General features: G+C 45.6%; 1 protein-coding gene across 1 annotated transcript in view; it reads right to left on the bottom strand.

The window, feature by feature from the left end:
• The window catches only part of LOC124776486 (sodium-coupled monocarboxylate transporter 1-like), a 118,594-nt gene that overhangs the window by 36,796 nt on the left and 55,030 nt on the right, over positions 1-26,768 (bottom strand). Inside the window, exons 7-12 of the mRNA XM_047251502.1 lie at positions 25,527-25,681; positions 23,753-23,893; positions 14,491-14,599; positions 12,550-12,659; positions 8,558-8,744; positions 6,216-6,302 (exon numbers count right to left, since the gene is read on the bottom strand). Coding sequence (XP_047107458.1) covers positions 6,216-6,302; positions 8,558-8,744; positions 12,550-12,659; positions 14,491-14,599; positions 23,753-23,893; positions 25,527-25,681 — 789 coding nt within the window. The remainder of the gene's footprint in view (positions 1-6,215; positions 6,303-8,557; positions 8,745-12,549; positions 12,660-14,490; positions 14,600-23,752; positions 23,894-25,526; positions 25,682-26,768) is intronic.

Consider the following 26,768-nt stretch of genomic DNA (forward strand, 5'->3'; position numbering starts at 1 on the left):
TGTACCGGGAATAACGTTCTTCCAAAGATATTGTGACCAATCCTCGCAGTGTTCTAAATTTTTAAACCATTGTGGTTATTATTGTGGATATAGTATTTTATGGACCATGGTCAAACACTATATGGCAATCAGAAATGTGGAACTGTTGAAGATTAAAGACCTACATAGACATAGTGGAACATCGAATACGGTTAAAAAAATCACTGTACCAAAGTTTTGCGCTGAACTAAACCGCGTGTCTAAATTATACTTTGGGCGCTACAACTAAAGTATTAGTCACTATTTGAGCTTCAAGTAAGTTCTGTGAGCACAGCCGGATAATGTTCTCGACATGGAAAAGTGGTGTGGAACCCAGTTAATATATTAAAAGGTAGTCAATGGTGTACAATAAATACACATGAGTCAATTCATGTATCTACTCATTCCAACAAGATAAATGTAACTCTTCACGCTTTCCCGGCGAGATCTTGACATGCCGAACAATCGGGTCAACTACCGGATGTTTGTGTCGCTCTGGCACAATATTTCGGCTACGTAACTCGTTGCCTTCTTCAGGTGCTACCTGAGACTGCCGTATTGGACTGGCTGCGCTCATCTATTGCTTTCCCCTCTTTGGGGAAGTGTGAGGGGGAGTTTGTAGCCTTTCGGCTTTTACTCCCCTGTGTGATTATTTCTGTACTTTTTGGTGTCTGTGAAATGTGATGATTGTTCTGTGTGTGTCTGGTACTTGCCTGAGGTTTGGCGAGATAATTGTAGTAATTTGGGTAGGAGCAGGATTTGGGAATGGATATTGGGATTTTCTCTTCGACTTAGTCGTCAAAGATCGTCATGGGGCGATTGTGTTTATCGCGGGACATGTCATACCGACCTAGGGAGTGGATGAGGGCATTTCACGACCTGGAAGAACCTTCATAGAAGGCCCTTGCCAGGTCTTGAAAACGCTCTCTCAGGAGTGGCATTTCAGCAGCGGCATGCAAATCGTCAATGGGGAATCCAAGAGGTAAACGCAGTACCCTCCTGAGGGCGCGGTTCTGCAGCCTCTGGAGTTTGTCCAGGTGCTGCTTCGCTGCGTATCCCCAGACAGGACACGCGTATTCCATGACTGGTCGGATCGTGGCCTGGTATACGTTCACTCCTACTGAGCAGGGAAGGGAGCTGGATGAGTTGAGGATTGGGTACAGGATGGACATTCTGGCGCAGACCTTCCTATGGACCTCGTCTATGTGGGGTTTCCACGTAAGACGAGAGTCCAAGGTTACGCCAAGATACTTGGCGGTTCTGCGCCAGGGGAGTTAGGTTCCGTTTAGGTGAAGGTGGAAGGGGGGGGGGGGGCGTTGAGGAGGTTCGCGCCTTCCGAGCCTACGGATAATCAGCATAGCCTGCGTCTTTTCGGAGTTGATGGTGATTCGCCAGCAACGGGCCCAAGTTTCTGTGTCATCTAAAACCCTTTGAAGCCTACGGATGACCAGGTCCTTGTTCGCGTTTCTTGTGTAGAAGGCTGTATCGTCAGCGTACTGAGCGGTGTGCACCAGGGGGGCCGTTGGTGTGTCCGCAATGTACAGACTGTACAAAACGGGCCCCAGGACCGATCCCTGTGGCACCCCAGCACGAATACGCCTGGGTGGAGGTGGCTGTTTCTACTTTGACAGAGAAAGTTCTGTTCGGGAGAGCTTTTGATCTGCTTAACTATGCTCCCTGGGAACTCTTGTGTGTACAACTTGTAGAGTAGCCCTTTATGCCATACTGAGTCAAAGGCTTTGGCTACGTCTAGTAGCACTACCCCACAGTAGCCTCTGTGGTTGAAGCCCTCTGTGGCTGCTTCAACCACTCTCATGATCTGTTGTGGGGCAGAGTGGTTCTGCCGGAATCCGAATTGGAAATCCGGCAGAAGTTGCTCTCTGGTAATATGTTCCTGTATGGGTCTTAGCAGGAGGCGCTCATAGATCTTGCTGAGAGTTGGCAAGAGGCTAATCGGCCTGTAGTGCTGCGGGAATAGAGAGTCTTTCCCTGGTTTGTGTATCACGACCACTTCCGCGTGTTTCCAGCAAGCTGGGAACTAATGGGTACGAGTAATCTCGTTGAAGACGTTCGCGAGGTGTTCGATCGCCGTGGGTTGGAGGTTTTTGACCAACTGGTTGGTGACACTGTCATGTCCTGGCGCCTTTTTGGAGGGGAGAGACCTAATTACTTTTGCCACGCCTTCAGGGGCAAAAACTGTGGGTTCGTCCTCTGGGTCCTCCTCAGCATTGAGGAAGACAGCCAGTTGACGACGTACCACTCTTTCATGCTCATCATCCTGGGGTTCTGCCGCTTGGAACTGCTTCTCGAAAGTGTCGGCGAGGGCATTGGCCTTTTCAGCATGGCTGTAGGCCAGACCCCGCTCGCCGTGCAGTGGCGGCATCCTAGCGCGTCTTTTTGTGAATTGTTTGGTTGCTTGCCAAAGTGTGTGATCGTCTACTTTGAGGGCTGTGAGGCAGTTTTGCCATTGCTGGTTTCTGTGCTCATTGAGCACCACCTTCAACTCTCTCTGTAGACGATTGAGCAGCCTCCTTGTGGCCTGGTTTCTGGTGATCTTCCACTCTTTTGCCACTCTGTTCTTATGTCGAATTTGAGCTAGCAAGTGTTCCGGGAGCTGTATTTGCGGCGGCGGGCCATCCCTTTGTGGAGGGGTGGCCTCTTCTGCTGCCTGCAGGATGGTACCTGCTAGGTCTTCTAGCGCTTGCTCTACTGTTTCGGCAATAGGTGGCGGAACGCGAGCGATATAAGAGGCGACAGTTTCTCGGTATCGCTCCCAGTTTGTGCGTTTGTAAGACGTCTGGTACCGTGGGGGTGCTACCCATTCTCCCACGTCGACCTCTAGAATCACTGGGTTTTGGTCGGAGGACATTCTGCTGATTGTCCTCGCGGTCACAAACCCCGTAATCCTCCTGGTGAGAGCTATGTCCAACAGGTCGGGCCTGCCTCCATTTTTTGGAAAATGTGTGGGCTCGACTGGACCCCATGTTTCGAAATGGTGGTTAAGCGCTAGTTGTTGCAATCTGGCGCCTGCTCTGGAGGTTACTCTAGAATTCCAATCAGGATGTTTGGCATTGAAGTCGCCCCCTATTATGAGTTTGCCTTCAATTTGCCCTAGAGTAGCTATATCTCCCTCATCTATCTGATCTTGTGGGGGTCGGTAGATTGCAACGATTGTTAGGGGTCCAGTGGCAGTGGCTACTTCCACCACCACTGCTTCGATTTTGTTGGTAGCTGGTAAGAATACCTGGTGGTGGGGGATCCCTCTTTTTATGTATATGGCCACTCCTCCGCCTTTGGTTGGCCTGTCTTTGCGGTAGCTAACGTAGTTGGGAACTGTCGCTTTTATTCCCGGTTTTAGGTGGGTTTCCCCCATCATGCATATGTCGATGGAGAACTCCTACATGAGTTCTATGAACTCGACCTCTTGATTAACAATGCCGTCTGCGTTAAAGACGCACATTGTCAGGCCTTGGATGTTTGGTCGTCTATGGGGTTTTGAAACTACTGAGGAAGTCGCAGAGGGCAGCGACTGCTGGACTGCTGCCCGAAGGGCAACGAGGATCTGTGTGTTCTGCTTCTGAGCTTCCCGGAATTCCTTCATCATTTCTATGACAAGGTTCATCGTCTGCACCATAACGCCTAACAACTGATCCGTGGGGGGGGGGACTGTGTATGGGGTTCCCTAGAGCTTCCTCTGTCTTGGTGGACCTGGTCGTTGTTGTTGTGTGTTTCCCGGTGTTGTTCTTGTGACTGTGATTGGTGTTGTGGTGACAAGGCCATGTTTTCATGGTTTCTCGGAGGAGAAACCACTTCTGCGTATGTTGCCCTGGGTGTGTCCGGTCTTGGTTTTACCCAGGCCTTGTCTGTGTGTGTTGTTGTATTTTGTTTTCTTGTGTGACTGGTTGGGTTTGTCGTGTTTTGTTTACGTGCGTGGGGGCGGCCTTTGCGCCCTTTGCCTGCTGTGAGTGTCTTTTGTGGACATCACAACCTTGGTAACCCGTTGTGTGGTTTTTGCCACATAGCGCGCACCTTATTTGTGGGTCCGTGTGTTTTAGTGTGCATGTCCTAGTGTCATGGGCCTTGGCGCACTTCCTGCATCTCACTGGCATGCAGTGTGCAGCGATGTGGTTCAGGCCTTGACACCTGAAGCACTGCACCGTCTTGTTTTTACGTCGCAGCGGCTCCGTGGTGACAGGCACAGCCAGGACCATCTTAATCCCCCTCTTGTTTTGAGGTATGTCAGGGAGTGTTACCTGGTACAGCGGCCACTTGCTGTCTATGCTGCCCATTTGCTGGACCACCATGACAACGTACCCCTGGGCAGTCAAGTCTGTTTTGATTGCCTGGGGGGACAGTCGTCTTGGAAGGTCTCTAATAACTATGTTTCTGTTTCGTGTCTTTGTTGTGGAGAATGTGTAGTGAGGTATGTTTTTTGTGTTGAATAGTGTCTTGACTGTGTTGTAGTGTTCGAGTGTGTGTACTGTGACTTTTGTCTCCACCGGTGGGTTTTGCCTGGAAACTGCCTCCCCCGATTTCTGTCTTGAGCAACTCGAACAGCTCCTCGTAGTTTTGAGGAAACTCTGCGACAATCGGGGGGAGGTGGTGGATGGCGTGTTTTTGTGTGTCTGTTGTGTCGTGTGTTGTCTCCGGTTCATCAGCCACCGCCTGAAATCTGTTCGGGGTGGGTTCCACTCCCCAGGCCGCCGGTAGCCTCGGCTGGCGAAAGGTCTTTTTCGCCAGCACGAAACCGTCCGAGTCCTGTCCGGTTACGCGGTTCCCTTCCAGGTCAGTTGGTTCCTGGCCCCCTCCCAGAGCGACAACAGGTGCTGTCGGGGGCGCAGGTTCCTCAGAGGGTGAGGGAGTGGTTGGAGCAGGGGTGGTGGAGTGCTTCTTGCTCTTTGTGTGCCTCTCCTTGCAGTCCTTCCTTGCACGTCGCTGCTTGGATGAGGTGGACTTGTGTGTGGGGGATTTTAAGTATTTGGATCTGGTTGAGGGCTGGGTCGAGGTGGTGGGTTTGGGGAGGATTGCGATCGGCTGACGGGACGTCTGCTTGCTTTTGTTCAGGGAAGCAATGTATGTGGAAAGGTTGTTGGTGGCGTTAGCAAGCAGGAGCGGACTTAGGAGAGGGGAGGGAGGGGTGGGATTACAAGTACTGACGATGTATGAGGTGGTTGGTGTTCTGTGTAGGGTGGCATTATTTGCTGTGTTATTTGCCATGTCCGGAGCGGAGAGGGGGGGCGCTGCCAGGGGGGGGGGTGCCAGTTACAGCCTTCGTTGACACAGTTAGGTTTCCTGGCTGCATTGCTGGCCCTATTGTACTCGTGGACGCGGAGGTCCAAGGGAACACCGGGGAAGAGACAACACATTACAAGCAGCGCCAGGCGGGCGCGGACGGCAAAGAGAGCACCCAGCGCCCTCTGGGCATAAATACTGGACAAGATCCTCCAACACCCGATTGTTCCGCATGTCAAGATAAATGTAAGCTAACATGCCACCAAAATTGAAATGGTACATTTTGGTTCCATATCGTTCTTCCAGTTCCTCCTCTCTTTTGTTTCGTATCGTTATGAATGATGATGTTTAAGTAACCTATTTCACTTTGTTACTTTATAGTGATGACGATACAGTGTTATGCAAACGTTTCTCCTTTCCACGTTTCCCACCCTTTGCTATTTATAAACAATGGAATCATACCTTACATAGTCTGATTGGCAATGCATATTTTCCTTCCTGTTAGTTAAATTGTGCACACAAAGAAGGGTTTATTTATTCGCTTTTAACACAATTTTAGTAACGTTTCATGCCTATATTATTACCTCTAAGAGTAATGGTTTGTCACCTAGTCTTACATATACCCCCATTTCATTCAAATGTCTGGTATTGATCTGTAATGGAAATAACCGTGTATATATAACCTTATTTGTACTTGTTTGTACCATATAAATTGCTAATGTCAAGGTAAATTGCATCTTAATGAAAATGAATGAAATGTTTATAATACTGTATATTTATTTTGTACAATAGTTCACAGACTACTGATGCCTCACATTGCTTGTTTTATGTATGGTGTGTTATATAGGGCCTGAAGATGGCGTTGACGCAACGTCGAAACTAGTAGCCAAATAAGTATGAAAAGTACAGCTGGAGGAGTTTCATTTTTAATAAAAACTAGATAAATGGTCTCAGGGGGTCTTTACCTTGTTGTTGGCCCACGGGAAGAACATCCCCAGCGAGAACATGCCGAGCGTCACTCCGCCCACCATGCCGTTGAAGCTCAGCGCCACCTGTCACAACAGACGGAGAACAGGCGTTGTCAGTAAGCTGCAAAACAGTACCAATTTTGTACAAGGCTGCAGAATATCACTTTTACGTGTCAGAATTCGCTCACGTTTGGACAAAAGAAGGTGTTTCACATTTATTGTCCCAGCTGGCAAGAGCACACAGTGATCTTATTGGCTTCCAGTGACGAGTGACGTGACCAGACAATGGTCGAGCCTGGAGTAATGATGTGCCTCTTCCCTGCCGGCTAAAGCTTCAGTCCAAATGGCTCAAATGGCTCTGAGCACTATGGGACTTAACATCTGTGGCCATCAGTCCCCTAGAACTTAGAGCTACTTAAACCTAACTAACCTAAGGACAACATTGTAATGACTAACACCTCCGTTTAAACGTGGTTTAACTGCAAAATAATGTCGATAACTAAAAGAACGAATCGCCATTACACGACTACAGCACATGTGGAGAGTACCTGGAGCACGTCACATCGTTTCAGTGTTGAGAACTAATACTAAGAAGTCATATGAATGGATGAGCAGATAAAAACTGTACTACGGGAAGACAAATTCCAGACTTGGATTTGTTGGGAGGTTCCTGACAACGTGCAGTACATCTATGAAAGTAATCGTCTGCAAAATGCTAGCTCGACAATTCTCCAGTGCTGTTTCAGCGTTTGGATTCCTTGTCAAGTAGGCAGAGAGGTGAAATCGAACGAATTCTGAGTTGCGGGTCTAGAGTCGTAACTGGCCGATACCGCCCATACGAAAGTATAACAGAAATTATTGAGAAACTGGAATGTGAATTCTTTAGGGAACGTACAACACATAAACATTTACAGGACATCTAAAGATAACCGAAATTTACTATACCACCTTCTTTTGTAGTAATACTTTAACTACAATTCAGCTACAAATTATGTGACTCACATTTTGCAAATCTTTACGTTATATATTGGTACATCTGATGAGACTTCCCATTCTTCCAAATTGGCACACAACATAAGGATAATTTTGCATATTTCCGTGAACTAATCTCGGGCTAAGAAAATTAGCTATCCTATAAATTCTACTTCACAAGAGATACCAAAAGGCACTTGCATTATTTCAGATAACTGACAATGGACACACATGTAGCTGTTCATGAAAATGTTTATTCATTAAGTATAAAATTGTTATGATATACTCGAAACGGACTTGACTTCTCATAAATACAATAACACGGCAGGAAAAGGCAAACATTCATTGTCTTAAGCACGTGACATATTTCGAATTCTTAAAATTTGTTTTTAGTTAATTTAAAGCAAATTGTGTCACTAAATTTATCGTTGCATTTTAATAAACTTCAATAAATTACTCACTACTGAAAAACAGGAAATGGAAATATACTGTAATTTGAAGCATTACCGTTTCTGTAACACTCCAAAAAGAAATGATCTAAGATACAAAATAAACTGCGCGCCACAATCGGCAGTCGTTGTTGAGGCATGTGACTAATGCGCGAAGTGTTTTCTCTTTGTCTCACGTAGTTCTCTGGAAAGATGTATGTGAAAAGATTTCTTCTCATGTTTATATGCGTGATTTTGTGAACGGATATTAAGGCGTTAAACAGAACTTTTTGTCAGAAAGGCAGGAATGGTAGTAAGAATCAGATACGTGAAATAAATCAGTAAATCTTCAGATCGAAGAAAAGCTTCTATGCCATGGACCATCAAAACCTGGACTTATCCATCGCTCTTAGACATCGAAGAATTGAGCCTCGTATCTGGAGCTGTTATACAGATGAGTGAAACAACATTCTTTCGTAGAAACTGTATTATGAACTGTTAGTAATGTCCATCTTTCCGATGATAGTATAAATGTACTGTAGAAGACGTGTCTTTTGTTAAAAGGTACATGTTTTTAACTGAATATTTAGAAAGGTGTGTATACTGCACTAAATTGCAGGAAAGGGAACATTGTAAAAGGCGACATAGTTGTCACCAAACCATGTTGGACAGATTTAGGGTATCCGTATTTGAGGAAGGCTGTGCAACATTGAGCTCCCACAATCCTCGTTTATCTGAAGTCTCGATCATGAGAAAAGAGAGACAACGCACTTGGCGAATCATATTTCCCTAGCTCGATATGGGAATGGAAGAAGCTTATATTGATACGAAGTACTCTCCGTCCCACGCAGGTACAGTGGGTTTCGAAATGTATTTGCAAGTGGAGACCAGCGGGAAGTCCGAGTTAGACTCGGCGAGCAGCGCTAGGACTGGACTCACCTGGAGAACTCCGCCGAGGCGCTCGACGACGAAGACGAGGGCGAAGCTAATGGCGCCGAAGATGGCCGACGCCCACTTGGCGGCGGTGCCGGCCTTCTCTGGCGCGATGCTGATGGCGGGGAAGGCGCCCAGCATGAAGTCGCTCACCGTGACCGCCGCCAGCGAGTTGAGCGCCGCCGCCACTGTGCTGCAAGACACCCGCATTGCAGTGCTGGGGCTCTGCCGTCCCACTGGCAGGGAATGACGTGTCGTGATGTTAGCTGGGAACCCACGACGGTGTTGATTGGGCACGCAGAGGTGTCGCGTCTTGTTGTCGGCTTTGGCGTGAGAGTATGGCCTCGTGTTATTAGGTGGAAACATGGGGATACGGAATTGTGGTGTTTGCGGGATGTACAAAGACATCTTATCGTTGTGTTGCTTGGGGACAAAAGGGATGTCGTCGTGGTGGTGGCCGGAGAAAACAGATATGGAGTCATGTTGTTAGGCATGAACATGGGGTCATGGAGCTGTCGTGTCAGGTGGGGACACAGATACATTGGCTGGGAACACACGGACATGGGGTCGTGATATTGGCTTTGTGTCGTGGGGTTATTGTGTCACGGTGTTAGTGGTGCTATGGAGTTGTGATGTTGGCTGAGGAGACACAGATATGGGGTTTAATGTCCTGTGGATGAGGAGGTCGTTAGAGATAGGCAGAAGCTCAGACTGAGGAAGAATGGATAGTGAAATCAGCTAAGATCTTTGAAAAGCACCATCCTGGTATTTACCTTAAATGATTTAGGAAAATCACGGAAAACCTAAATCAGGATGGTTGGGTTGGGATTTAAATCTCCGTCCTCCCCAATACAAGTCTGATGTGGTGCACTGTGATGTGGTGTGGTGTGGTGAGATGTGGTGTGGTGTGGTGTGGTGTCATGTGGTGTGGCGTGGTGTCGTGTGGTGCAGTGTGGTGAGGTGCAGTGTGATGTGGTGTGGTGTGGTGTGATGTGGTGTGGTGCACTGTGGTGCAGTGTGCTGAGGTGCAGTGTGATATGCAGTGTAGTGTGGTGTGTTGTGATGTGGTAGGGTGTGGTGTGGTGTGATGTGGTGTGGTGCAGTGTAGTGTGGTGTGTTGTGATGTGGTAGGGTGTGGTGTGGTGTGATGTGGTGTGGTGCAGTGTAGTGTGGTGTGATGTGATGTGGTAGGGTGTGGTGTGGTGTGGTATGTTGTGGTGTGGTGCTGGCTGGCACAGGGGATGCCAATGATGCTGACACCATCTATGGATGTAGACGAAAGGGCTGCCAGTACAAGGTAAAGTCTCCATTGTATATTTCCCTGTACATCTCGAACTTCACAGCTTGGAAGTATACCTCATCAGTTTAAAAAGTGGCGGGACTGGATTAATAAAGAATAGAGAAAAGTTAAGATGATGATTTTACTGCTTCAGGTGTTCTACAGATTCTCTCCACTCCCTCCCCCTCCCACTTGTGTACAATGCGCAGAACGTTCATGCAACAAAGTGAAACTGTCAGAAAGGTACTTATTTGGGATGCTGCTCAACTCACGTGTCACACTGGGTCGAACGTCAGTTATGTCGTCAAAATATTGACCTCTCATATGATTTTCTACATTGTCGTCTTGTGATAGGTTTGTATTGATAACACCAAGTCTCGTCACCCCTGATGATTCTATCCAGATAATAATTCTCTGCATTTGAATTTCAATCAAGTCACGGCAGGCGTCCACGTCTCGTTTTTGTTTGGGTGTCAAGGTGTGTGGGACAAACTCTGGGCACAGCTTTCTATTTTTCAAAATATTCCTGAGAATATCCGGAACACTTGATTTAGAGATGTTGCTCCATTGTGATTTGTGTCACAAAAACATTGACACACCTCAGCTGCACTTCGATTACTTAGCACTCCCCACAAGCTGACTGGTCGAACACGCATCTCTTGTTCACAGTTGGTGGCTCAACCTGCCACGGCAGTTACTGCGTTGACGTCGCTTGTACGCCGTGAATAAAATCAGTCTCAGAACTTTTTGGACGAACTGTGTATAGCAAATAATGGCTTGTACGAGATATGTCATATAATGTAGAACACTGATATCACGTAGTATTATCTCTGTATGCTAATACAGTAACGCCAACGTGCATCAAGCCTAGACGGATTTACCTCATTACTCCATAATGTAACAGCCATTTTAATTGAACTGTGAATATGTTTAGCTTCTCGCTAAATTATTTAAATACGAGTCGCATTGTAAATTTTAAGTAGTATCCTCATGAATCGAACCAGTTTAGAGGGCAAATAGGTGACTGTTATGCGTGTTTTAAGTGACCAATTTTAACTGCTGAATGTAGAAGGGCAGATAGAGTCAACGAAGGCTGAAGGTGGCGGTTTAAAGCCAAGGTTAGCCTCCTGACGCCTTTTTTGGAGCCTTCAGGGGGAGAGATAGGAGTTGAAGAGGAAGTAGCTGCCTATTTCCCTTGTCAGGAAAGCTACTGGGAAAACGAGGCCATCATGTGTCCAGTAGCAGTGCTGCCTGTTGGTTTCGTTGCCACACAATCGTTTTGGAAAAAAAAAATATTGCTTCGACTGTACAGCGTTGCTCCACTAGGATATTATTTAGGACGCCTTCGCGAGAACTGTGGCCAGCGATAGTATGCTTCCAGTCGAATACTGTAACTGAATCTGCTGTGAACTGTGTTACAGAAATAGACGAATAGTTTCGTGAGTGTTACGGAGTGGGAATATACGCACAATCAGGCTCCATAATTAACTACAAGGCCTAATTTATGGTCACGCTGAGCATGCCTTGAAAGCAGAAGCCTATAATATTGAAGTTTGAATAACAATGGGACAATAGTTGCAACATTACCTGAAACGGGCGGATGTGTAAAGAATTTCGACCCGCTATCTTCAAATTCAAGATGGCCGAATCGGCAATCATTGTGGCTACGAAACACTGGAATCCAACCACGAGGTAAAGCGCAGCCAAACTGGTGTGGCATATTGTTATGGAAAGCAAGCTCTGATATACGCAAATTGTGTAGTAACTGTTCTCTGTTTAAACATAGACAATGTTTCTTTTGTAATAAATCGATAATGGTGTGTGTGAGCATTGCTGATTTCGTAATTAATAACATTCCATTTATCGTTATCAACTGAAACTTAATTAGTTCAGCATTGAGTCTTAAAATTAATTCTTTTCGTAGTTCAAAATTGACAAGTAATAACTCTGCGAATATGTGAGCGTAATTCCATCAGTAGTACAGATCGTTAAACGCTTGTCATTAAAGTCAATTTGTATGAAACATTATTTAAAAATAATATAGTGTCGCAATCAGGGACCAAACTGATACTAATTAACTGATGTCGTTTATTGTCACTATTTGTTGCGGGCTCACCAACAAAGCCCTTCACAAACTTAATGTTCTCACTCTTGCGTTTTATAGAATTGTTCTAATAGTTTTTGTAATAGTAGCCACACCCACTAAATCTTACTCAGTGCAAATTACAAAATCGTCATGTTGAAATTTTTAACATAGTAAATATTTCTATTGTTTCTGCCCGCCATTATACGTCGTGCACCCTAGCGTAACAAAATCTGTGATACTCATCATTGTCTGACTGTGAGGGCTGCGCAAGCACAGTATTCAAACTTTACATTGGTGGATCTGTGTTTTGCTGTATTATTTACATTTCACGCAGTTTGTTATGTTTACATAGTCAGCGTTCTCTCGTAAGTTAACGCACTTGTGAGTGCACGAAATCATTACCAATCACTGCTTGTGTTGTATATTTGTGGGTTACTAAATATTTCAAATAAAAATGTCCTAACTTTTTGTTCCTTTTTTGCATGGGTGACGAACAGTTATGGCTCTTTAAGTAAGAATATAGGACCACTATACGAGTCACCCAACAAATTATCAAATGAAATTTTCTTGTTTCCTTGCGCCATTCCATCCATTCCAGCTGATGTGCTGATGTGACATTGATGGGAAACTTACCCGAGAGAGGCACTGAATATCCCTGCGACGAAGAAGCCGGCCACGCCCTTGAGATGTGCCATGTGCTGCATCACGTAGTACGGTAACAACTGGTCGCTGGCAGTGATGGCCTGCGGCGGAAGAGGGATCCGTCAGTGATAAACGTATATATATATATATATATATATATATATATATATATATATATATATATATATATATATATAATTAAAAAATAAATGTGCGAGGGCTATCCACAAAGTACATTACGTTTTGGAATTAAAAATAAATAAAGTATTGGAAATTTTTTTTATTATATACAGATGAAAGCCACACGTAAATACTACTTTTCTACATAGTTGCCATTTAAATTAGGGCACTTATCGTAGCGATGGACGAGCTTGGAAATTCCTTCGTCGTAAAATTCGGCCGCCTGCGCCTTCAACCACGTGGCGACTGTCTTTTGGGACAGCAAAGGTGTGATTTTTGTGGATTTCCTGGAAAGAGGCACTACAATAAACTCTCAAAGGTATTGCCAAACTCTGCACAACCTCAGAAGAGAAATACAAAACAAGCGCAGGGGAAAGTTGGGCTCAAAGATCTTGCTGATTCGCGACAACGCCCGGGCCACTCCTGAAGTTCTCGAATCTTTTAAGTGTGAGTTGTTTCCTCATCCGCCGTACAGTCCCGACCTGGCACCGAGCGACTTCCACTTATTCCCAGCAATGAAGAAGTGGTTGGCTATGCAGCGTTTTGATGACGACGCACAGCTTCAAGAAGAGGTAACCACGTGGTTGAAGGCGCAGGCGGCCGAATTTTACGACGAAGGAATTTCCTAGCTCGTCCATCGCAACGGTAAGTGCCTTAATTTAAATGGCAACTATGTAGAAAAGTAGTATTTAAGTGTGGCTTTCATCTGTATATAATAAAAAAATTTCCAATACTTTATTTATTTTTAATTCCAAAACGTAATGTACTTTGTGGATAGCCCTCGTATTAAAGTTTGTCAGCAAGGCATACTAGAGCTACAGATACTGGGGACAAAGAGACTGACACACCATGTTTCACTCTGCCGTGAAATGTGTGCACGGAGCGACTGGCAACGGTGCATGCAACATTGCTGACAGAGCTCACGTATCAGGGAAAATGTGATGCGTCAGGCAAACGCATCTTCAGCATAACTCTTTGGTGGGCACTGCACCGTATAGGACTGATGTGAGCTCAGAAGTCCATGTACGGTTATCTCATCATCAGATGTTGTCAACAGAATGTGGGATATTTGACCTTGCCCAAAATGGTCTGCAACAAGACAGCTGAGATCAACACAGAGGAATGGTCTAACTGGGTATCTATGCAGTGGAAGAATATCTAGACATATCTTCACAACTAAAGGTTCAGAGATAATGGAACGACATAGCCGAAGTTTCCATGAACCAATGGAACCTGGGGACCTGTATTATTTTCATGGGCATTAACGGTCATCTTCACAGTACCACCAGAACTACTGAAACAGAACAGAGACTATTTCCCTGAGCCATGCGTGGGAGGCGAGTTGAGTTGAAAAGTACATCATCTCTGAGGCTTTGAGGTATACAAATGACGCTGGGGAGGAATGGACCAATATACATGCAATACTTCTTGATAGCTTCAGGATGAGTGTCCCAGATTTATACATATCGAGCACTTCTGTCTGTGGGTGGGTTGCTTCTAAATTTCTTAGCACGCATGAAATACTAACACTTACTGTGATCAGATAAAAATTGTCTCCAAGTGTGGCTTGCTGAACTTTTGTCCAGAGTTAGAGGACAACAGCAACACAGCATGCCGTTTCTGTTAACCAGTCTAGAGTGGATCGCTTAGAATGGCACTGACCTTTGATAGCACAGTCCCTTGTACACTCTCATGTGCTTATTAAGCTGGAAGCAGGAGAAAGTCTGTATTCCGGATTCAGAAGAGACTCACCTCAGTTTTGATGGGATCGCATCCGTGGTAGTCAGCATAGATGACCATACCAGTGTAGAAGTTGGCCGTGAAAATGATGGCCAAGGCGGCACAGCTCACCCATAAAGCCCTGACAAAACAAAGAGCCAAGAGTAACATTCTCAGTAATGGTTCGTTAAATCTCATGCATCTTAGTGTCACGTAGTTGTTTATTTGTTACTACGTTTTGGAATCGATGACACAGTACAATAGAAACAGTCATTATACGTCCAGAATTGAGTGACGCAACGTTGAACTATAAAAATACGTAAGTAACTACAACAGCAATAGCAGTAGTAGCAGTAGTAGTAGTAATACGGGGGGCGTTCAATAAGTAATTAAACACATTCTTTTCTGGGGTCGACAGAAGCGTCCGATCCAACGCGTCAGCTTTGACCCGTGACGTAAGGGTGTTGTGTGTGACGTCATGACGGCGCGGAGTTTGGTTTGAGTGTGGCTGTCTCCAGTTCTGTTTTATCTTATTTTATTTACTTTTCTGATCTGTTCGTTCTATCTCGTGAGATTTTATTAAAATTTAAAAACACTTATTACTTATTTTAATTATCTGTTTCCTCGAATTTCTGTTTTAGTTTATTATATTTATTTTTCTGATCTGTTCGTTCTATCCCGTGAGATTTTTTTTTTAAAAAAGACAAAAAACACTAATCAGCTACTGAAGCATCTTTATCTTCTATGGGTTGCAGGGGTTACGACCCCTGGGGAGGTGGGTGGGTATTCATGCATGGCTGTCTTCACTTACACGTTGTAGCTACGCAAGGCGTCTAAATTTGCTTATATTTAGTTTGCCCCCCACCCAAAACACCCCATTTCCCGCGCTTGTCCCGTTAGTGTCATTAGGCTTCTTGTGGAAAGTGTGTGTGTTTGTTTTTGTTTCCGCCATATTTGTGACGTCATGGGTCAAAGCAGACGGGTGGGATCGGACGCTTCCGTATTTCCCTTTTCTGAAAGCAGGTTGGTTTTATTCAGGATTCCAATACGCTGTATTATTCGACACTCTTTGGGCGACAAAACCATATACAGAGTGTTTCAGAAAGAACTTTACAACTTTAGAAATTCATATAAATTTATTGACAGAAGATATAGAACTGGATTTAGTGTTATTTTGTAGCGAAGCACATCAAGTTTTTTTACCTTAAACTAAGGATGTTTTATGTGGCTTCCGTTGGTTATCCTGCATACATCCCATCTAAAGTCGATTTCTTCCCAAACTCGCTGTAGGATTGCAGGCGTTACTTGCTCAGTGGCGGTGTAAATTCTTGCTCTAAGTTCAGGTAGAGAAGCCGGCACAGGAGATACAAACACGATATCGTGATAAATCCCCATTAAAACAAAATCGAGTGGTGTCAGGTCTGGGGAACGTGGGGGCATGCAGTTGGCGCATCACGGCCAATCCATTGACCTGGAAAGCGGTCACTGAGAAAATCCCGGACGTCAGCTAAGTAGTGGGTGGTCACCATCTTGCATGAAGTAAACATTTCGTTCTTGGTCATCCTCATCGATCTGTGGTATCAAAAATTGTTGTAACATATCATAATACATTATCCCGTTGATGGTTCTCTCACGGAAAAGAAAGGGGCTGTACACTTTATTTTTGCTCAATGCCCAAAAAACGTCCAGTTTAGGGCTATCACGAACATGTTGCAATGTTTGATATGGATTTTCACTGCCCCAAATCCCACAGTTATGTGTGCCAAAAATGGTTCAAATGGCTCTGAGCAGTATGCGACTTAACTTCTGAGGTCATCAGTCGCCTTGAACTTAGAACTAATTAAACGTAACTAACCTAAGGATATCACACGCATCCATGCCCGAGGCAGGATTCGAACCTGCGACCGTAGCGGTCGCTCGGCTCCAGACTGTAGCGCCTAGAACCGCACGGCCACTCCGGCCGGCTATGTGTGCTAACCTTGCCACTTAAGTGACAAGTCGACTCGTCAGAAAAGATTATTTTGTCCAAGAAATGTTCATCCTCATGTAATCTGTTTAACATATCCGCACAGAAGTTATTGCGAGCAATTTTATCAGTGTCTTTTATTGCTTGTACGATAGTCAGTCTGTATGGTTTCAAATGCAAACGTTTTTTTCGACACAGGCCAAACTGTCGCTTGTGAGATTTGAAGATCGCGAGATGCACGCTGGGTCGATTTCGTAGTGCTGTTGACAAAACGTTGTCTCACTCGCTCAACGATGTCGTCAGATGTGCCAGACGACAACAATTTATGTCGGGGTAAGAACCATCTACTTATCAGAGTTCAGGAAATATGACGTCATAAATAATGAGTAAAAAACTGTTGCATTATGCATTACGTTTACATTTATTACTTCTATCTACTAACTCTACTCATCGTAGCCCCTGGACGTGTAACTACAAGTATCGTGTATAATCAAGTTCTGAGTCAAATAAACGTTATAGAGAATTTATATTTTGCATGCAGTGTTTCTTGATGTATATACTGGACCTATACATTTGTACGTTATGCATATTTCTTTTTACGATTGTTCCATAATTTCAAAGAGATTTTCAAGAATACATGTAAATGAATTTTTTTCGATTTTATGCTAAAAAACAGTCCATTTTTTTGTTTTCGATTCTAATAGGAAATTGGCAAAATGAGTACCCGGCAATGCTGGGTTTGTGAGCTAGTAATAATAAATACAGAACGTAAGAATTTACTCCCTCTTTAGATATGGAGTGTTTCATGTGTTTTGCAAGCACAGCGCTGGTGTTACGCATGAGTCAATACCAGGGAGGAAGAGGCTGGCAGGCTCCCGCTGTCAGCCGCGCTTTGGCCCATTCTTGGGACTGTGGCAAGTGGCGCACCTGTTTTAACCCAACTCTACGTGTTAGGAGCGGCTTTGGAAAGAAGTGCGAGAAAATCGTCGGGCCATTTAGTACTTCAGGCTAGAGTGTCAGCAGCTCTTGCTCACAAAGCTATCCACAAACTCAAACTGAAACTTTTCAAAGTAACGCGTCCCTCATCCCTTTAAAACTGCAGTAAGCACCAGAATGGACGTCAGATGTCACGAGATGCGATGAAAGACCTGTTATGGACCAGGCCATATTTCATGTAAAACAAGTCAACTGACGCTGGGAACGTATGCAAACCTACTAGACTGGGAAACCGACTAGAGTGATTTTTGTTATCTATGTGAAAACTAACAGACTCATACTCTGTCGAAGGGGGTGGGGGGCTGAGAAAGAGATTCGCTGATAAATTACGCCAGTTAAAACTTGCACCATTTATGTCTGATAACGTACTGTTTCTGACCAATGGCAGAAAAACGATGAATAGTGGAGGCCCAGAAAGTGCACAACATGGAAAACTGAATAATTAAGAGGCTTTACATACACAAGAAGAGAGATCGTAATGAAATGACGTGTCTGACATGACTCATCCGTAATCTTAACAGTCATCTAACATGGCTACATGCATCATCACCAATGAGCAGTTCTTTGCGTGCTGCTACTCTGTCATGCTCTGTGGACATACAAATCGTGGAGAGACAGAGCGATGGGCGATCCGCGGCCTGACGGCTTTACGACATCGTGGCTGATTCCCACGACGTGTCAGACAGTTTTCACCAGGAGAGTGGTGTTCCCCAGGGGAGTGCTTTAAGCGTCACCCTCTTTGCCGCAGCCAGTAACGCCATAACATCTACGGTAAGGCGTCCTGTCCAGTGCTTCTTATTTGTGGAAGATTTTTCAGTTCTCTGTTCCTCCTCCACCACTGCAACAGCTCGTCAGTTGCAAATTACAGTGAAGAGGTTGGAGAAGTGGGCTCCAAAGACGGGACTTAACTCCCTGCAGTTAGGTGTGTATGTGTGTGTGTTTTGATTTTAATCGTTGCTGTCTTATTTTTATCTCACTTGCATATGAGCGACATCGTTCTTTATTTGAAAGACTCGATGCGGCTGTTGAGCCTGATATTTGATTCCAAACTATCGTGGTTACAATACCTGAAGGACCTGAAGATGAGGATCGAGAAAGCACTGGACACAGAAAGTGCCATAGGTGTTAGGGAGTGAACAGGGCACGTCTGCTCCAGCTGCATAGAGCAGACGTGAGATCGCGGCTGGAGGTGGGTGTACGGTATACAGATCAGCAAGACACTCTCACTTGAAGACCATTGATGGTATCTACCGTCACGCGGGTGGTTACAGGACCAGCCCCATACCCAGTGTTTGTGCTATGGCTGGGAAACCGTCGCTCACCAACCGGCGGCAAACCCTCACGGTACGTCAAGTCCTCGCTGCTTCCAGTTCAGCAGCATACCGTACTGTTGTCCATCCACCTATGGGACGCCTTTTCTCCAGTCATTCACGAGGAAAAAACCATTTGGGATCCGCCTGCAGTGTGTGTGTGCTGGAGTCACTTGGTGGGGGACGAGTTCAACACCAACTGCCACCCAAGTTGCTGCAGAGGCGCACGATATATTTAGACAGCGGACGCTGAACTCCTGCATCTGCGTCCAATACAATATTTCATGATATTTTAAATGAACACTAGAGCTGTACAGCTGTATCCACGATGATTCTACACAGGAGGGGACTCCGTTGGTTTCTCTGTTTTCGCTGATGAGGTCCTCAAGATCCGATTCCATCAACAATTCAGTATTTTCGATAGCGAATTGTACGGGATCCTGAGCGCACTGCAGCAGATGAGGTGTGTGGCGACTGCCAAGTTTCTCGTCTTTTCTGGCTCCCTGAGTGCACGGAACTCTCTGTGACGTCTGTAGCCAGCAGGTAAAGTAGTCCAGGATATCCAGGACCCTTCCCCCACCCATATAGTCTGGAGAAGGAGGTGTCTTTCTGCTGGGTACCAGGACACATGTGTCTTAAGGGAAACGAACTGGCGGATGTAGCAGCTAAGACGGCGTGTTGCGATAATCCCCCCTCCATGATATGGCCTCACTGTTGAGGTGCAGCAACATCGGTAGACGGGAAGAAGAAGAGTGGCTCGAAGTGACAGACAAGAAGTTGCGCCTAGTGAAGTCCACAAGTGCCTCCTTCCAGCTGCGCAGACTGAATGAGGCGCTTCTGACCCGTGTTCGAACTGGACACAGCCCTATGATGTATGGTTTCTTGTTCCGGGGGGAAGGCAAACCACTGTATGGCACGTATGAATTATAGTGCGTCACGTCTTTCGTTTAACCACAAGAGAGGAGGAGCTAATTTACGGATAGACCTGCCCACTGATTTAAATGAAAATTAAACATATGTGGTAGTAAAATGGCTCTAAGCACTATGGGACTTAACATCTGAGGTCATCAGTCCCCTAGACTTAGAACTCCTTAAACCTAACTAACCTAAGGTCATCACACACATCCATGCCCGAGGCAGAATTCGAACCTGCGACCGTAGCAGCAACGCGGTTCCGGACTGAAGAACCTAGAACCGCTCGGCCACAGCGGCCTGCATATGTGGTAGTATTTTAATGTTTTGTGAAATGTCCAATTTGTTCCCAAACATTTAAGGGAGGAGTTTTTAATGTGTTATCACGGTGACTCACACATTCATGATTTTCTATAAGTGATAAGCCAGTCAAATTTTCCTCTTTCATTATTTCAGTTTTCCACTTGTGTTACATGTCTTTCCATTGCCAGTTTTAGAACATCTGCCCATTTTTACGGTTTTTAAAATATGTTACATAATTTGTTTGTACGGGTAACAGTGGGTGAGGTTGGGGGCGAGTAAGTGTAATAGTGTCGGACTTACTCTTACTTGTTTTATGAAGCTTTGGACATTTTAAGCACATTCGTTCCTAACAATTTTCATACGGTCTGTGACTACCTTGCTGTTGAGCGCCATAAACGCAACTCACACACACACACACACACACACACACACACACACACACACACACACACACACACCTAGCAATGTGGCGGGCAATGAAGGGTAGCTGTTGATACTACAATGGGTTTTCACCGGCGGTGACACCACTCTCATCTGCGTTTCATACATAAGTTGTGTACCACGTAGCTATGTAGGAGCTCTCATGCAATAATTAATATACAATTTCATAACCTACATAGGGCAAGTTACTCTGAGATGTACCGGGTAATTGTTAAGGGCAGTGTAAATAACCTTTAGAGACACTGTTAAAAAGCAATATTCCTCACCCATTACTTCAGGATCTGTTAAAAGTAGAGGCTTGAAAGTTGTGCATGGTGTACATTTAAGCTTCTTATTGTTATTGAATTACTTTTCTAAACATTTACATAGTAGAAAATGAGATGAATTTCTAAACTATTTTTTATCCCCGTTGTAACTTTTTGTTTCGTTCAAAGGAGCTAAATCAAATGTACGCCGATAAACCATGATTAACAAAGTGTTGGTGCCCCTTTGCAACAGAACACAGCGTAGTATCTACTTAGCGGTAGGTTTTCGGAGGTATGTGGCAGCAGATGTCTATCTCTGTACAGACCACAAAATTCCCGTTAATTCCGTGAAGGTGGTCTGTGGGCGCGGAGCTGGTGCCCAATAGGATTTCATATGTCTTCCATTGGGTTGAAATCAGGTGGGCATGAGGTCAACTTGAGTTCACTGTCATCCTCCTGGAACCACTGTAGCACAATTCTGGCCTTGTGACGCCAACAGGTACCCTGGTTGACGATGCCATCACCGTCGGAAACACATCAAGCACGAAGAGACCGAACTGACGTCGAAATAACGCACAGATCTCATGGTACTTTCGGTTACTAGCACAGGTCGCGTGGAATGCCATGTGGATGCCTCTCATAACATACTACTGAAACTACCGGCCTGTGCCCGTGGCGTGGTGTATATTTGTGGTGCATGTTTTTAGCAGCCGTTAGCCTGGAGGATGGCATACCCGGACACGGCCATCCATCTGATGTTACCAAAAGCCGACCAAGCGATACGTTTCCACTGAAGCACAGTTCAGTCTCCGTGATCCCGTGCCCACTGAGATCGTAACTGACTATGTCGTTGGGACACCATGGCAAAAATATGGCTGTCTGCTGCACAGTGTGCACTGATCTGTGTGCCCCAAAGCAATTGTGTCTCTACCAGCACTGTAGTCGGTCATCGGATGCGCCACATATCGCTGCCTGTCAGTGTGGGCAAGCCTCTGCGTTCCAGGCTCTGTGATGAGGCGCTGGCTTCCGAAACCTTGTCGTCTGTTCGTGATTTCGCCGTACATCAATCATTGCCATAGATGTCCACGACAGCAGCTCGCGAACAACCGGCAATGTTCGCTGTTTCCTCATTGGTCGTTCCCAGGCGCCGGTTCGTAACAGCTGGCCGTATCGTCGCTACAATGAGTCCCCCACTCGTCTCTGCTCCACTTATATTCCTCGCCGAGGCCTACAAGAAAGACAGGCCTACCATGAAGGTAGGCCTGAGCTCGCTCGCTCGTTCAGCTCAGCAGACAAACTACGTTCTGCACCTGTTAACACACAGCTGGGCGTGTACATACTAACGAATATTGAATCTCCTACTGGAATCTGATAATATGAAGTCTTATTGATTAACGGCTCTGTAACAAAATTTAATTTGAGATCAATACTCGATATTAATGGTATAACAGCTTGTTTATAGCATTTAGTCTCTTCTGCTTAACACTCTTCATTTGATACAAGAAGTAGTGCCTTACGCGACTGCTAATCATTTTGGCATGATTTTAATTTTATTGTACCCCAGCACAGCCATGACAAATTTTAAGTAGGCCTATGGACTTCCGATAATTGTAGGACTAATAATAATCAGACTCCATAATAGCGGATTCCAGTAGAAGATGCAATTCTCGTTTGTACGTACGTACGTAGTAACGAGTTAACAGGTGCAGAAACGTAATTTGTTGAGTTGAGCGAGCGAGAGAGATCAGGCCTACCTTCGTGACCGCGGCCTGTTCTCGTAGACCTCGATTCTTCGCTTACCACGTCACATGCTAGCAGCACCACCAGCCGCCATTCGCTATCGCGGCGGGCAGTGGGCATAATGCTCTCGCTCAAAAATGGTTCAAATAGCGCTGAGCACTGTGGGACTTAACATCTGAGGTCATCAGTCCCCTAGAACTTAGAACTACTTAAACCTAACTAACCTAAGGACATCACACACATCCATGCCCGAGGCAGGATTCGAACCTGCGACCGTAGCAGCAACGTGGTTCCGGACTGAAGCGCCTAGAACCGCTCGGCCACCACGGCCGGCGCCCACTAGGTCATATTTTATAGTTCTGTAGCTTTGATCCTTTTATTGATTGCTGTTTCCCAATCGTCAAGAAGTATTTCTGTATTCCAGGCAACCTTTGCTCGTAGTTGTTCCATCACCTTTTTTCTCATCCATTTGTCTCGTTAAACGCGATGGTAGTATTATGTACTTCATTTTTGAGTGTCTGATATCAAACAAGTACGCTCTTGGAAGTCGTGACTAAGTAACGTTCTTGAAAGAAACAACTACCTTGTGAATTTTTCCTGGCTGGCATTTTTAAAAGGATCAGGATCTGCTCTATAAGCGGGCTTCATTATCTCCAAGCCAGCATCTGTGGGTTACAAGTTGTGAAGAGGATTCTGAGCAGTAGACGTTTTGTGCAAGCATGTCATCTACAAAACTCGAGTACCACGGACCATTTGGTGTGACACACCGTGGGACGTGGATCCAGGTTGCAGCCTGTCTGGTTTGGCTGTTCTTAATATCTTGGTCATAGCGGTCTTGCAATGAAAATGCAGTTAATTTCCATTACTGAGGAAGAAAAAAGTAATATGCGTTGTACAAAGTTTTGAGGAAATGGCGGCACTCAGAACCCGCCAATATTCGCATCAACAGAAGACAAACAACCACTTAAATGGGCGCCAACATGTGCATGCGAAAGTACAGCCTTGTATATTACGTGGCACCAGAGACAAAACGTTTTAAGTGAGCAAAGGTGATTTTCCATCAAGAAATGTCATTGTGCATCATAATAATAAACGACTGATTACACGTAGTTCTAGCTCAGCGAAAGTAGTAAACCGCATGCAAAATTAAAGAGCAGATTTTATATTATAATTGTAAGCAGAAACAAGAGATCGAATTTTTCACCCATAAAACAATTTTCAATCCCCTTTATTTCCTTGTTTTATTGGAACTACAATTGAGTAATACATTTACTTGTAGTACTGTATGTGGTTCCCTATTGAGCACTGCATCACAAGACACTTGCTGCGCTAGGAGGTGACCGCAATGAAGAAGTCGATTAAATGCAGAAGCTTGTACTCACGTCCTGGCCTGCTTGATGGTGGCCACAGACATGTACTTCTGGACGGAGGCCTGGTTGGAGCAGAACATGGTGGCCCAGTAGAAGCTGCCGCCCACCACCACGGACCAGAAGCTGTGGCGCACCGTCGGGTCCGGGTTCAGGCTGCCGGCAGAGTGATGTCGTGTTTCAGTACTGGCGGTAGACACAGTGGAGGTAGAAGTGGAGGAGAAAATGACGGAGGTAGAGGAGAATGTGGTGGAGGTGGAACCCAAGGGGAAGGAGAAGGGAAGTCTACATCTACATCTACATTTATACTCCGCAAGCCACCCAACGGTGTGTGGCGGAGGGCACTTTACGTGCCACTGTCATTACCTCCCTTTCCTGTTCCACTCGCGTATGGTTCGCGGGAAGAACGACTGCCGGAAAGCCTCCGTGCGCGCTCGAATCTCTCTAATTTTACATTCGTGATCTCCTCGGTAGGTATAAGTAGGGGGAAGCAATATATTCGATACCTCATTCAGAAACAGACCCTCTCGAAACCTGGACAGCAAGTTACACCGCGATGCAGAGCGCCTCTCTTGCACAGTCTGCTACTTGAGTTTGCTGAACATCTCCGTAACGCTATCACTCTTACCAAATAACCCTGTGACGAAACGCGCCGCTCTTCTTTGGATCTTCTCTATCTCCTCTGTCAACCCGACCTGGTACGGATCCCACACTAATGAGCAATATTCAAGTATAGGTAGAACGACTGTTTTGTAAGCTACCTCGTTTGTTGATGGACTACATTTTCTAAGGACTCTCCCAATGAATCTCAACCTGGCACCCACCTTACCAACAATTATTTTTATATGATCATTCCACTTCAAATCGTTCCGTACACATACTCCCAGACATTTTACAGAAGTAACTGCTACCGGTGTTTGTTCCGCTATCATATAATCATACAATAACGGATCTTTCTTTCTATGTATTCGCAGTACATTACATTTGTCTATGTTAAAGGTCAGTTGCCACTCCCTGCACCAAGTGCCTATCCGCTGCAAATCTTCCTGCATTTCACTGCAATTTTCTAATGCTGGAACTTCTCTGTATACTGCAGCATCATCCGCGAAAAGCCGCATGGAACTTCCGACACTATCTACTAGGTCATTTATATATATTGTGAAAAGCAATGGTCCGATAACACTCCCCTGTGGTACGCCAGAGGTAACTTTAACGTCTGTAGACGTTTGTCCATTGAGAACAACATGTTGTGTTCTGTTTGCTAAAAAGTCTTCAATCCAGGCACACAGCTGGTCTGATATTCCGTAGGCTCTTACTTAGTTTATCAGGCGACAGTGCGGAACTGTATCGAACGTCTTCCGGAAGTCAAGGAAAATAGCATCTACCTGGGAGCCTGTATCTAATATTTTCTGGGTCTCATGAACAAATAAAGCGAGTTGGGTCTCACACGATCGCAGTTTCCGGAATCCATGTTGATTCCTACAGAGTAGATTCTGGGTTTCCAGAAATGATATGATACGCGAGCAAAAAGCATATTCTAAAATTCTACAACAGATCGATGTCAGAGCTATAGGCCTCTAGTTCTGCGCATCTGCTCGACGACCCTTGTTGAAAACTGGAACTACCTGTGCTCTTTTCCAATCATTTGGAACCTTCCGTTCCTCTAGAGAGTTGCTGAGAAGGAGGAAGATGTTAAAGAAAGAGGACAAGACACAGTTCAAATTTCGGTGGGTTACAATTGCTAGTAAAGAGCAGCTAAGGCGACACGGCGCACGCGATCAGGACTCACTTGAAGAACTCGAGGCGCTCGGTGACGGAGCTGCGCTGCCAGACGACGGAGAGTCCGCCCACGCGGTCGTTGCCCAGCGCCAGCACCACGAAGATGGAGCCCATCAGCACGGCCGCCTGGAACGTGTCCGTGATGATGACGGCGCGCATCCCGCCCTGCAACACAGAGCGCTGCGTCACCACACGGTAGCCAAGGCTCTGGAGGAGCTGCTTGTAAATCTGAAATCTCGACAAGTAGATTTTGTCCGGTGCATTAGTAACCCTAGCGAGTTTTGCCTCCTGACTGCGACACTGTTTTTCCAGTGTCGGGCAGTAATTGCTGACCCTCTCCGCTTTGTTTCAAGATCTAACCAAACTCTCCCCTGATTGGCCCGCTACCGTTTGGAGGTTCTGCTAAAGGAGGAATCTGCCCCCGCAGCTGAGCTCGTTAATAGACGCCTGTGTGGTGGCGCCCTACTCGGATACAGCGGGTTTTAGTACTGGAGGTGGAAGAACTTTTCACCTACAGTATTCCGCCGGAAAGAGGACAGATGGTCGCGTACAGTTCCTTATAATGAGAGTCTGTGCCAAAGTCAGGGAAGAAATTCCAAACCTCTCCATAATGTCTCTTGGCGTGAGGGCATGTGCTACTGTTGATAGTGATCCGTCCGTTGGATGAGAGCGGTAAGCCCGCGCCTTCCTTGATGTCGCTCTAGAGGAGAGGGTTATGTGCTGCTCTCCCTTCTCTCATCATCATCAAACAACATAAACAGATCACCATACTGTAAATACTTCCATTGCTGTCACCTTCACTCAACAAATGCACCTAAAACACAACTCTCACACAGCACGAGGAGTGAGGCCATCCTGTGCCGTGGTAGGAACGCTAACCAACTAGGTGGCTGGTCCTGCTACTTGGTGTCTCTCAACGAACGATGCCATACGAATTCCCCTTCCAACCCCGAGGAGAAGGCTATGTCGTGGTTCCATCCTGTCCCTTGTCAAGTGTGCACCGTTGCAGCAACTGCAACACAACTCTACGTTCTCTAGAGGCCCATCACACTTATCTCTTATCATGAGTTACGCCAAAGATATTTCCACTACTGGTATGAAAATGCGGCGGAAGTTAGCTCGTGTGCCATTTCGAAGTCTTTTACACTGAAGCCCCAAAGAAACTGGTATAGGCATGCGTATTCAAATACAGACATATGTAAACAGGCAGAACATCGCAATGCGGTCGACATCGCCTATACAAGACAACAAG

The sequence above is a fragment of the Schistocerca piceifrons genome, chromosome 2 (genome assembly GCF_021461385.2).
Source record: "Schistocerca piceifrons isolate TAMUIC-IGC-003096 chromosome 2, iqSchPice1.1, whole genome shotgun sequence".
Taxonomy (NCBI): domain Eukaryota; kingdom Metazoa; phylum Arthropoda; class Insecta; order Orthoptera; family Acrididae; genus Schistocerca; species Schistocerca piceifrons.